At 45.5% G+C, this 11,259-nt stretch overlaps 5 protein-coding genes and 1 non-coding gene across 6 annotated transcripts; 2 read left to right on the forward strand and 4 right to left on the reverse strand.

Moving 5' to 3' along the window:
• Nucleotides 1–1,057: 1,057 nt before the first annotated feature.
• On the forward strand, nt 1,058–3,628 carry V1508DRAFT_412122 (uncharacterized protein). The gene is made up of 3 exons (XM_066939564.1): nt 1,058–1,329; nt 1,405–1,553; nt 1,653–3,628. The coding sequence occupies exons 1-3, from the start codon at nt 1,314–1,316 to the stop codon at nt 3,273–3,275; spliced, it is 1,788 nt and encodes a 595-aa protein (XP_066797525.1). The 5' UTR covers nt 1,058–1,313; the 3' UTR covers nt 3,276–3,628.
• On the reverse strand, nt 3,571–4,913 carry V1508DRAFT_382185 (oligomeric golgi complex component, COG2-domain-containing protein). Its single transcript, XM_066937720.1, has 4 exons — nt 4,244–4,913; nt 4,101–4,181; nt 3,921–4,036; nt 3,571–3,866 (listed from the first exon to the last, which is right to left on the reverse strand). The coding sequence occupies exons 1-4, from the start codon at nt 4,673–4,675 to the stop codon at nt 3,632–3,634; spliced, it is 864 nt and encodes a 287-aa protein (XP_066797526.1). The 5' UTR covers nt 4,676–4,913; the 3' UTR covers nt 3,571–3,631.
• V1508DRAFT_412129 (uncharacterized protein) lies at nt 4,914–6,225 on the reverse strand. Its single transcript, XM_066939565.1, has 3 exons — nt 5,950–6,225; nt 5,702–5,884; nt 4,914–5,579 (listed from the first exon to the last, which is right to left on the reverse strand). Exons 1-3 carry the CDS (start codon nt 6,185–6,187, stop codon nt 5,206–5,208), a joined length of 795 nt encoding a protein of 264 aa, XP_066797527.1. The 5' UTR covers nt 6,188–6,225; the 3' UTR covers nt 4,914–5,205.
• A 161-nt stretch (nt 6,226–6,386) lies between these two features.
• On the forward strand, nt 6,387–8,020 carry V1508DRAFT_402710 (Spo11/DNA topoisomerase VI subunit A; the record flags this gene model as incomplete). Its single annotated transcript, XM_066938503.1, has 10 exons — nt 6,387–6,429; nt 6,489–6,510; nt 6,567–6,680; nt 6,732–6,835; nt 6,891–7,066; nt 7,123–7,203; nt 7,255–7,335; nt 7,398–7,469; nt 7,526–7,836; nt 7,888–8,020. The coding sequence occupies 10 exons, from the start codon at nt 6,387–6,389 to the stop codon at nt 8,018–8,020; spliced, it is 1,137 nt and encodes a 378-aa protein (XP_066797528.1).
• An 81-nt stretch (nt 8,021–8,101) lies between these two features.
• On the reverse strand, nt 8,102–9,412 carry V1508DRAFT_350686 (histone acetylation protein-domain-containing protein; the record flags this gene model as incomplete). The annotated part of the gene is made up of 1 exon (XM_066936788.1): nt 8,102–9,412. One exon carries the CDS (start codon nt 9,410–9,412, stop codon nt 8,102–8,104), a length of 1,311 nt encoding a protein of 436 aa, XP_066797529.1.
• Nucleotides 9,413–9,595: 183 nt separating this feature from the next.
• On the reverse strand, nt 9,596–9,666 carry V1508DRAFT_t16. Its single transcript has one exon. It is a non-coding gene; the product is annotated as a tRNA-Gly (tRNA).
• Between the last annotated feature and the right edge of the window lie 1,593 nt (nt 9,667–11,259).

Raw genomic sequence — 11,259 nt, forward strand, 5'->3', positions numbered from 1 at the left:
GATACCGATAATTATTTACGGAACCAGAGGTAATGTAGTACCTCGTGAATCCGTCTTCAGCGACCCTTTTCCTAACTTAAAACAGAGTTATCAGATCCTGCAACCTAAAACCTTAAAATACGGACGATTGCCTAATATCTCCTGGTTACCAGGTCGCGGAGCTCCACTTCACATCATAACAAGTCCAGCAACTTGGAAACGGCTGCTTTTCGATGGTCCAGAAACAATTTCACTGAATACGTATCATGACTCGAGAATCGTGCAAAAACTTCATTCTGGACTCAGGTGCACATCATTAATTCTTTACCATAGGCTTTCAGGGGTGCCTCAACACCAAAAATAAATTCTAGTACTAAATGATCTTAATCATTTCGTAATTCATCCATTGACTCGTCTAAATTTAATTACGAGCCATTCAATAAGTAGTGCCGAGCCCGTCGCTTGCGGTAATGTGGTGCGACGGCGTTGGTCTTTCTCGTTGCTTTTTGTTTTAATCAGATTATGCTTCTAATCACAAGCCATCAATTGTGTTGTCGGGAATCATCGGCGGACTGTATTCTGTACGCTTGGGTTTCCCGCCCTAACGCACGTATCCAGTTTGCCATATAGGTTAAGTGACTTGATATAGGGTATTATAAGACATATCAAACCGTTAAAAGAACGACGAGATACTAGGAATGACGATAAACTAGGTCGAACCTACTCGGCCAGAATATTATTATTATACACCAGAGATCTGGCCACGGCTAATATCGATGCAAGGGAGCCGAGCGGGTGCGGTATAAAGAAGAGAGAACGGCGAATACTCGATGACACCCACCCACCTTGCGGATTGAGTCGATCTGCGCCGAACTCTGGTCGGTCTAGACTGCGGACTGATGATCGAGATTAAGTCTGGAGGTCGACTAAGGTTTGCGTAAACCCTGCAACTCACTTTGGCAAAACTGAGCATAGCAAATCTCAGTCATTGTATTTATGCCACATATGCCATGCATATCTCCACCTGCGCTCCATTGCCACCATATGTGACGACTTGTGTCATTTCCTGTTATAGCCAATTCGACTCATCATCCAATCTACATATTGGTCCATGTTCCTCTCACCCGCAACCTGTGCTCCCTCTTAACTACCAGTCGACTCTTCAAGACCTTGCTTACAACTGTGCCTTCATTTGTCTGCACGTTTGCGCGCGTGTGTTGCCTGTCAAGGCCATTTCCTTACTCTTTGCCCAGGTCTTTAACGTTTGCGTTTCTTTAATCTACATATAAGAACTACCATTACCAGTCCTTCTTCATTGACTATACCGTGGAACGATGGCTCCGAGTCATAGTACGTCTATATTTGGTTCTACTGTCGCGTTGTCTACTACGCAGTGCATATTACGTGGTCCTAATGTCGGTGTAGTTGCCATACAACCAGCTGGTCCTGTACTCGAAGCTCATGCCTCGCCGTCCGCTATTGCGCCACGAAATAAGCCCGACACTCCAACGGATATGGCTATTATGAACTGCGTCAAGCCTTCTAAGGAATGGGTTCTTCCGCCTCGACCAAAAGTATGTTCACACATTCCCAGCGCAGAAGTGGTTGTTTATAGGCACCGATGATCTCGCTTTGGATGCGTTTAATAATGCTAACGTTATGTTTTCACATAGCCCGGAAGAAAGCCTTCCACGGAGGCACCGCCCACAAAGAGAAAGGCCCAGAATAGAGCGGCGCAGAGGGCTTTCCGCGAGAGGCGTGCATCACGTGTGGTGGAATTGGAAGAGCGACTGCAAGAGCTAGAGTCAGAGAAGGAAGAGAAGGAGAGCCGTTTGACATCAACACTCATGCGAATTTCTGCGGAAAATCAAGAACTCAAATCTGTTACGGACGAACTAAAGCAGCAGCTTGAGCAATTCCGAGCGCAACAGGGGGCTATGGGATCTCAGAGTGTCCAGACACACTTGGCGATGGCCATTCACCAACCCGCTCATCATCTTGTTTCTCCGGCCCCATCGCCGGGCAGTAATGAGCAGACTTACAGCCATGAAATGCTAGATCGTGCGCTGGAAGAGCGTTTGCCGGTGGATGGCCGGTCACGAGCGTCACCAGCTTCGACCATCGCTACGACAATGTCCTCGCCTGGTACTCACTATCAGTACGTATCTCCATCCACCGGGACTGTTCGTATTCGACGACGTCCCAAGGAGCAACGGCGAGAGTGCACTTCGTCCTCTCACAGCACGATCTCATCTCCTCATATTAGCACGACGAATTCTACACCGTCATACACTCACCGTCCATCAATCTCCCATGCCGCCAGTCATCCATCTCCTTTGCATACTCCCGATTCCGAACTAGATTCTGGCCATTCTGATAAGTGCGGTCTTTGCCACACTGATGGAAACTGCCTGTGCAGCGATATCGGCATTACGCCAGCGATTGACATCTTTCCTAAGCGGCCACCATCACCGGTTTCGGCCAAAACTGCCGAAAGTCACAACAAACGGCTAAAGGGGCAACACGAGGAAGATCTAGAGATGGATTTCACGCACGCTTTTCAAACCGCTAAGATTATTTCCCTGAACAAGAGCACATATCATCCCCAGCCTCGGCATCAGCATCAGCTACGGCGACAGGACTATGATTTTAATGATGGGACTGATTTCACATCTGCTCTCTCTTCGGATCGGTCCGAGATCAAAACAAATGTTCGTGTGGCCGATCCGTGTGGTTTCTGCTCTTCTGGAACCCCATGTCTTTGTGCGGAGGCGGCTGACGCTGAAGCCAACGTTTCTCTGATGGACTCCCAAGTCATGGAGAATAGTATGATTACAACTTTACCTCCCCTTCGGAACGACCCTCACTCTCGGAATGCAGTCCAGAATAAGTTACACACTCTGCATCCTGAGCCAATAAACGATGTCATGGCGACTTCGAGCTCTGCGCCTGCGAACAATTTTGCACCTGGAACTTGCGAAGCGTGTCAGCGGGATCCAATGCAGACTCTTTTCTGCACGTCACTGGCCTCCGCGCAGCAAAATAGTACTGGCGGTACTGGCTGCGGTAACTGCAATCAGCCTGGTGGTTGCTGCGGTGGAAGTAACGGCTCCACAGACAGGGACACGGCGTTCATTCCTTGCTCCGCGGCTTATCGGACTCTCTCGCGGCATAGGGGTTTCAAGGCCGTTGAATTGCCGTCCCTGGTTGGCAAGTTGAGTACCAGAGGCGGTCAGGTTGAGGTTGCTAGTGTTGCTAGTATTTTAAGGGAGTTGGATAGAAGGTTGTACAGCTGATGGATGGAGCTTTGAGAAGTCGTCGTTGGTTAAATTTGGGTTGGAATGCGTTTGCATCAGGTAATTGTTATATATTATTGTACGTGTGTGGCTCTGATTTCTGCATGGAGTATTTGGTAATTGCTATCTTACTTAGTTGTTGTAATCAAGACCTTATTATCCCTATTATTCACAGTTGTGCTTGCAGGTACAATTAGTTTCTCCGCGTCTTAGAATATTGCATATTCTAAATTGCACTACGCTTCTTGTGTATATCGGCTCAGAGAGTCTCTACGATCACAGGACCCTGGAAGATTTGTACTCCGTAATGCATTACTTCGTTTATTGAGAGCTATATGCACACAAGATTTTGGACACTATCTCACGGCCCTTTCAAAACTAACTTCATTCATGATTCTAGAAAGACAACTTAATAACTCAATTTTGGTATCCCTATCCTGTTGGCTTGTTAATTGGCCAATGAGCTCCGTTCGAATTTTACCAAGTCGAGAATCCTGTGCGACAACGTATGGATGGTCCTTTGGTAGTTTGTTGAGAATGCGTCTTACGGAGTGGTAATGTGCTGTCAGTGACTTTAGTTTGGATACCAATCTAATTTCAAGAAATATTAATTAACAAGCCATAGCACTAATGCCGGGTACGTACGATGGATAGGTGTCTTCGATCTCTGCGGAATTGGTTACAGGTGATGTACCTATGTGCAAAGCTATCTCGAGCTCTTGTAATCCCTGGGCGTAGGAGATCAACGACCGGCCAAGATTCTATGTCCATTGATTAGATTGCGACTTCATTTGCGTGGAGTTGTAAACGACTCGTGCAATGTACCTCTTGTTCTCGTATTGCTCGTTTCTTTTGTAATAGCTCGTCCATTTCTTGTATGACGCCATTCAACCTCGACGAAATTCCCTACCACACTTGTCAGGCCATGTGGCATTAAAAAGCAAGGATATGCAGGAATCTTCACTCACCTCCACTTCCCTCCGAAAACCGATAACCACGAGTTTCATATCACCAACTTTTCCTGACCCGCCGCTAACCGACTTTCCCAAACCGACAAAGTCGGCATAGTCGCGGTTAATCAGCTCGACTAATTCCTTCTGCAACAAGCTAGACCAATTTGTCAACTGCGCGTGCAGATCTTCTAATCTTTGGTACCGATGCTGCGACACTAAAAATGCATCTGGATCAAAATTTACTGGAGTAGAAAATGAAGAGCGCTGTATGGGCTTTGGATATGGCAGACCGTTTGCATCGTAGTCTGATTCGCCGTCATCGAACAGCAAGTCGTCGTCAATATTCTCCGTTATCGTTGCGGGAGAAGGGCTTCGAATACTGCTGTTGCCATTTTCACCGAGTGGAGTGTAAGGGGAGACGTAATCATCTGCTCCACCTTGTGCCATGATGCTTCGATGCTTCTGGATGCCTATACCTTGTATCTGCTGAAACGGAGGATGGAATTATAAAGGCGAGCTTGCAGCCTTAAATCCGTTCGTCATAGCACGCTATCGTAATGCAAGTGACAATGCTATACACAACTCGATTGCATAGGTCTTGAGAAGGGAAACGGTGATGTACCTGGTGGATGATCGGTTAGACGATGAATTGGATGCACTGATTGGCAAGCCGAATGTCATTTTGTCGACCAAATCTGCGACGTCGGTTACTCCGAGCCGCACAGTCACCATTCGACTATGATAATCCTATTTGCCCTTCACTGCCTCTTCGGGGATGAGCCTCATGAATTTTCGCAGGGAATTTAAGAATGGCAATCTGCAGCAATAGCAGTCGCAGTGTTTACTCTTTCACTCAGATTGACAGATCTAAACTGGATAAGAAGAACCATGTCTATTTCCCGGGACCATAGTCTTATCCCGTGAATGCCAACAAAACATAACAAATTCCTGCACTTTAAGTTCTAACAGCTACTGACCTATTGCAACCTCGAATCGACCGCAGCCCATTTCTTCCGAATGTCATCATCGTCTACCAAAAGCAAACGCAACTTTTCAACTCCGTGGTCGTCCACAGGCGGCTTGTTGAGCAAAACATGAAAATGGTCTATCTCGCTAACACTTTGCAGTGCAGCCCAATTTTTAAACCAAAGAATATCGTCGCTATCCATACCCAACCTATCGCAAATTGTATCCACAAAGGTCTGGATTTTCTGTCTCACTTCCGGAATTATGTCGGCAGTTAGAGATCCAGTCTGTACTTTGGGGATAGGATTTTTGGTCCAGACAACCACATGTATTATTCCGTCTTCAAACCCATATGGGAAATCGTTCATCAGGATTCTATAGTCGTCTGGACCATCGTCCTCTTCTGTTAGCTTCTATAGCGGGTAAAGTACATCTAAAGCAATAACCCACTTTATGGTAGAATCAAGATCAAACGAGAAAAGTAGGAACCGATGGCTCGTCACCTACCTCTGACCTCAAATAACTCCGTACTTATAGGCTTTGCGAGCGCCTCATCAGGGCCCCATTTCAGTCGCTCCAAGAGCACAAAATTTGCGACACTGCCATAATCCTTGACAATTTTCGTCTTCCAAATAAGATACTTCCGCAAATCAGACGGCATGCGACACAGAAATTCCAGCTTGTTCTCTCCTGCTCAGACAAGGTCAGCATCTCAGTGAGGGAGCAACCTAAGCTGGTATGTGGAGTAAACTAACTAATTATCTCCTTTAAATACTCCCAGGAAAAGCGTACAAAAGACGAGTCTGGAAGTATTGCGTTCTGTGCATCTTTGCCGACGAGTAATTCTTCAGGTATTGCCGAAACTTCAGCTACAGTCCTCGTTGTAGTTGCCGTTGTTGATTTCATGTCCACTACCTCAGAACCTGCGACAACGTCTATAATCGATTTTTCTATTCGGTCATGATCTATCGAGGCCTGCACTTTGTCCTTCATACTGGAATATTTATATGCGTCTATTAATAATCCCAGAGCAGACGTTGCTAGAGGCGTGGGTTACACCGGTACCGATTTTATACCCTTGAGGGTTAGGTCTCTGGTGCCCTTACCCAAAGACTTATTTAGAGAAGCGCGTCTTACAAGCTTGGTCGCAGTTAGCGCTATTCTCAGTTTCATCTGATACATACTTGCAGCCATGAGCTTTACACAGGGTGACGACGTGATTGAAGAATGCTTAGGTAATAAGACCTTACTTGGCGAGCTGTTTGGGTTAACGAGTGTACTGACACTCTGTCAGATTATCGGAGTGAAGAATCAAGGTAGCTTTCATGCTGGATATATAATAACAGTAAATGTTGAGGCAGCTGCAATGTAGGGAAGAAATATTGGGCAAAATTGAAACCCTCATCTCCGATCTCATGGCCGGTGTTGCAGAGACAGGCCTTGCGGCCATAAGACTGTCAAATCGCCGAGCGGCCGAATCAATTAGGTAAATCACGAGAAGAAGTATGATCTGCAGTGTATTTAGTCCATTATACAGGTTTGATAGAGAGAAATTGCATCTCACGACTCGCGATGCTGCAGATACCAAACCAAACATTATAGGGTTTCCTGGTCCGACTATTCTGAATTCGTGGAGATTTGGTTGCACATAATTATTGTTAGATTTACGTGGCGTTTTACTGACTATACAACTCAGCGGTTTTAATGCGGACACTCGATATTATATCGGAGTCGCTTACGAGCGGTAAAGTGGTTACTAAGCGCGACATATATTACCGCGAGACTTGGCTTTTTAGGAATCAAGCTATTGTAGATAGGATTGTGGATGATATCGGCAGAACGCTGAACGTCCCTCGCGCTGCGCTTGGGATTGTATGAAAGTTGAAAGTGTTGGATAGGCATGTGTTAATAAATCGCTGTATTTTTAGGTCGCGGCACAAAAAGGATTGGCCTGCGGAACATTTTGCATGCATAAGAAAGATGGCACTCTCATGGCGGTTGAGGGAGAAGTACAGAGAATGATGTGCGGAGTGAGATGGGGTATTCTGACTGCCAGACAGATACAACTGATACCTCCGTTTGAGGAGATAAAGTCTGTCGATGTGATGGACATTGACTTTGTCCTCGTGATCGAAAAAGAGGTTACTGTGTTAAAAGGTGCGGCGGATTGCTGAAAGTGTACTAACATCTTGCGGATCTATAGGCTATATTCCGAAGCCTTTGCTCCTCTAAATTTTACAACAGAGCAGATATCGGACGAAGCATTCTGGTTACTGTATCCAAATATGTTCCTACTGTAGCCTTTTGTTTTCCTAACTCTTGCGTATTTAGGGAAAGGGCTATCCAGACTTATCTACTCGTCAATTCATCTCAAACATTGCCGCATGTCATCCGAATACGCCATTATTCGGTGCTGTTGACTCCGATCCTTATGGTATCGACATTCTGTGTACTTATAAATTCGGAAGCCGCGCCATGGCGCATGAGAATTCTCATCTGACAGCTCTCAAGATGGAGTGGGTCGGAGTAAATGTGCTTGAATATGAAGACGGTTGGACGAAGTTATCGGTAGGCGATCGGAAGAAGGCACTTAAGATGCTGAGTCTACCGTGGATGGAGACGGAGACAGCTATGGCAATGAGGTATGCTTGCTTGTCGCGGACACAGAGAGGCGCTATTGACCGTTGGTCTAGACTTGAGCTGCAGCGAATGTTATTCCTGGGCAAGAAAGCTGAGATGAATGTCGTGGGGACAGAGGCGTACAGCGTCATCACATATCTTACCCAGGCAATCAAGATCCGCCTGGACGCGTTGATTACTCACTGATTGCTCTCAATTGCTATCTTACATATAATTGTCTATATCGCTATATGACACCCTATAATACGCAATGCTATAACAACTAAACTAAGCTTTCATCTTCTTTGACGCTTCTGTATAATCCGAGCCACGATCTGTCCGGTCCGACTTGGTTGTCTGCTGACTTTCACTGGAAGCATTATGAGCGTTTGTGGCCTGCTGCTGTTCAAACGTCGTCGTTGTCTGCGCAGGTTTAGTGCGTTTTCGAACAAGCCTTCCTCCTATTACATTAATCTGATGAACAGGCTGCTTCCGTTCCGCGTCACCTTCTGACCCAGCTTTCGAGAGCTCTTGTGTTCCACGAATGATATGCTGGGATGACTTTGGCAGAGTCTCAATAAACTTTGCAGTGGCATTTCTCGCTAACTTCTCCGTCGAATAATCTGACGTAACAATTGCGTCATGAATCTTAGAGTACACCCTATTCTCCACAAGAGGACATGCAAAATTCGTCCTCTCGTCCGCTTTTTTGTCAACAAATCCTTCGATTCCAATAATCGCGGCAACAAATCCCAGTAGAAATTCCTGCCGCATCTGTAATTCTGCGAAAAACTGATTCACTGTAGTAATCCCATCGCGCCCCTCCGCGACCAAGACGTCCAAGAACCTCGACTTAGGATCGTCGGGAAAGCTCGGAATATGTCGTAGAGCAAGCTCGATGTCACGATCGCCATCAGGGCAAAATATATGGCCCTCCTTCCATAACAAGTTCTTGGTCTCGGAATCATATGTTAAAAAGCTTTTGACCTCGGCCTGCTCTGCACCGGGAACGCTCAATCTTGCGCTCCTCAATTCTGAGAATAATGCCAATAGGGGGCTGGTAACCCTGATCCACCATTTTATGAGATCGCGATCTGACAACACATGCTTCTGTTTATTTCTCCCCGATTCGGGAAAGATATATTGAGACTGCGCACGTGCAAACAAACACAACCGAGTGGGTGTGCTTGGACGCGATAGAGTCTTAATAAACATCTTCAAAATCTGCGTGACAATGTCTCCTAAATTTAGCTTAGCATCCTCGCGATTAGAATTGAAATACCCGGACGAGTCTGCTTTGGAGACGAAAATAGTTGTTAACGATTCTTTCTCCATTTCATCCGTGTCTGCCGATGGTGAGGTTGTGTATACCAACAACTCCAACGCGAGCACATGTAATCCGGCATACGTTAGCGTAAGAAAATGAGTCGATAATTGTGTCGACACCAGCTGTTTTTGTGTATTTTTCTTAGACTTCTGTGGATCCTCCGTCAACGCCTGCTTCTGCGGCCTGGTTGCGATATGGTGTAGGATAAAGGGGAAGTTGAGAGCAGGGAGATAAGGTGCGAGCACATCGGTCCAGAGATTTTCATCATTCATTTTTTAGCTTATTCCCATATCAGTGCATATAGTAGGGCTTTTAGGCTGGTCTTCCGTATTTAATAGCATTGTTATAGTCACACAAAGCAGCAAATTTGTTTAGAATCCTAATCTATATCCCGTTTGAAGCTTGAGCCGCTGAACCCTAATTGGGTACAATATGGAGTAAAAAAAAGGAGACAATGCGTCAGCCCGGAGTCGAACCGGGGGCCCGTCGATGGCAACGACGAATTTTACCGCTAAACCACTAACGCTTGTACAGGTCATTTATACAAATACTTCCTGATAGCCAATAATTAGGGTTAGGTTATAGCACTCTGGGTTACATGTACAATAGGTTTTCAGCCCATAATGTTATTATTAATACATCTGCTTTTTCAATCAAAAATGTTAGGTCAATCGCGAGCACCTCCCTATTCTATTGCCTATTTTGCTTTAACCCTTTGTTTCTTCTGTTTTCTGCCAGTCAATTGTAACTAATATTCTAGTGCTGGACACGATATCGCCTACGAGACGATATCGCCAGCAGGGAAAATTCTTGGCCATACGATCTATATGCTGGTGAATATCGCATCGTACAGCCTCAAAGCGCACGTGACTCTCTTGCTGTACGGGGTTCGCCTACTTAAGACCTTGACCCTATTTTTTAACACATTTTCCACTTTGTGGCTTGAAAACAATGAACATTAATTCGTTGAATTATATAATGTTGGAAACTCTACCGAAAACTACATCAGGCATGTCATGGCCCTCTTTAGTTCTGGTTCTATTGCCCAAAAAAGCGTACAAGAACATAAAAGAGAATAATAGGAAGGTTTTAGTTCCCATATGTACAAATAGAAAAGACAAAAAAGAGGAGGAGGAGGAGGAGGAGGAGGAGGAGGAGGAGGAGGAGGAGGAAAAGAGCAAGGTGAAAATGTTGCCAACAACGACGACAGGCGCTAAGCGTCCTCAAAGGCATACCAATCTCTCAGCAACATAGTATTCTCATAGTTTCTGGACTCATAGAATGTCTTCTGAGACCTAATAGGTCCCGTCCTTTGTTGAACACTCTCTCCACCGCAACTTCCGATGCCGGAATTGCAAGGTAATCCCGGGCGGCTAATGCCATCCAGGGGAATTCTTCTTGATGTGTTCCCACCAAGCACAGAGCCAGCTCTTTTCATTCAACACTACTCCTGTAATGTCAAAGGTTTCACTTTTAAAATATCGATCGATATCGGATTGCTGCTGCTCTCTTTTATGGTGCAGTCGTTGCAGCATTCTAGCGTCTAAACTAGACTGTCTCTCTAATGAATCGTGAGCTGGTTTCGGCTCTAATTGAGATGGATACTCTCCATGAAGTTTCTCCTTGACTTCGTTCACAACAAATTCCCCATCTTCGCCAAGCTCGATATGCAACAGGCCTGCTTTAACTCGCGGATCTAGCATCACCGCTGCGTAATAGGTGTCCGATTCGTCCATAAACGTGTAAAGCTTCTGGTACTTAGCCAATCCGGCTTCAACAGCAGCAGCAATATCTGCATTTAGTTCGGAGAATTCATCCTTTCATTCACCTGCATCCTGTAGAAGGTCCGAGAGCTCGTAATAAATGCTAAGTGCGAAACTGATTTGTGGCGTACCACTTGACACTAACAATGTGAACTCGTTAAATCTCGTAAGCACTTTATGTATTTGTTACAAGTACTGCCAGTCTTCCGAGGAAAAGCGAGGAATCTGATTCTGTAATCGAATAAACTCTTCGATCTGCCTCTTTGAAGCGAGTCCACGTCTAGCATTTGGTAGGTGGAGTTCCGCCGGTTGTCAACATCATAAGAAATAAACTTATCTCGCAAGTCATTAATTTT

The sequence above is a fragment of the Lipomyces doorenjongii genome (assembly GCF_038497915.1).
Source record: "Lipomyces doorenjongii strain NRRL Y-27504 unplaced genomic scaffold V1508scaffold_9, whole genome shotgun sequence".
NCBI classification, from domain to species: Eukaryota; Fungi; Ascomycota; class Lipomycetes; order Lipomycetales; family Lipomycetaceae; genus Lipomyces; species Lipomyces doorenjongii.

Coding starts and splice junctions, on each gene's coding strand:
- V1508DRAFT_382185 (XM_066937720.1), bottom strand. CDS start 4,675: ATGGCACAAGGTGGAGCAGATGATTACGTCTCCCCTTACACTCCACTC. Junction 4,182..4,243: donor GTTTTCGGAGGGAAGTGGAG/GTGAGTGAAGAT, acceptor CAAGTGTGGTAG/GGAATTTCGTCGAGGTTGAA. Junction 4,037..4,100: donor GAGCAATACGAGAACAAGAG/GTACATTGCACG, acceptor CAATGGACATAG/AATCTTGGCCGGTCGTTGAT.
- V1508DRAFT_412129 (XM_066939565.1), bottom strand. CDS start 6,187: ATGAAGGACAAAGTGCAGGCCTCGATAGATCATGACCGAATAGAAAAA. Junction 5,885..5,949: donor GTATTTAAAGGAGATAATTA/GTTAGTTTACTC, acceptor TTGTCTGAGCAG/GAGAGAACAAGCTGGAATTT. Junction 5,580..5,701: donor GGAGTTATTTGAGGTCAGAG/GTAGGTGACGAG, acceptor ACGATGGTCCAG/ACGACTATAGAATCCTGATG.
- V1508DRAFT_412122 (XM_066939564.1), top strand. Junction 1,554..1,652: donor TTCTTCCGCCTCGACCAAAA/GTATGTTCACAC, acceptor GTTTTCACATAG/CCCGGAAGAAAGCCTTCCAC.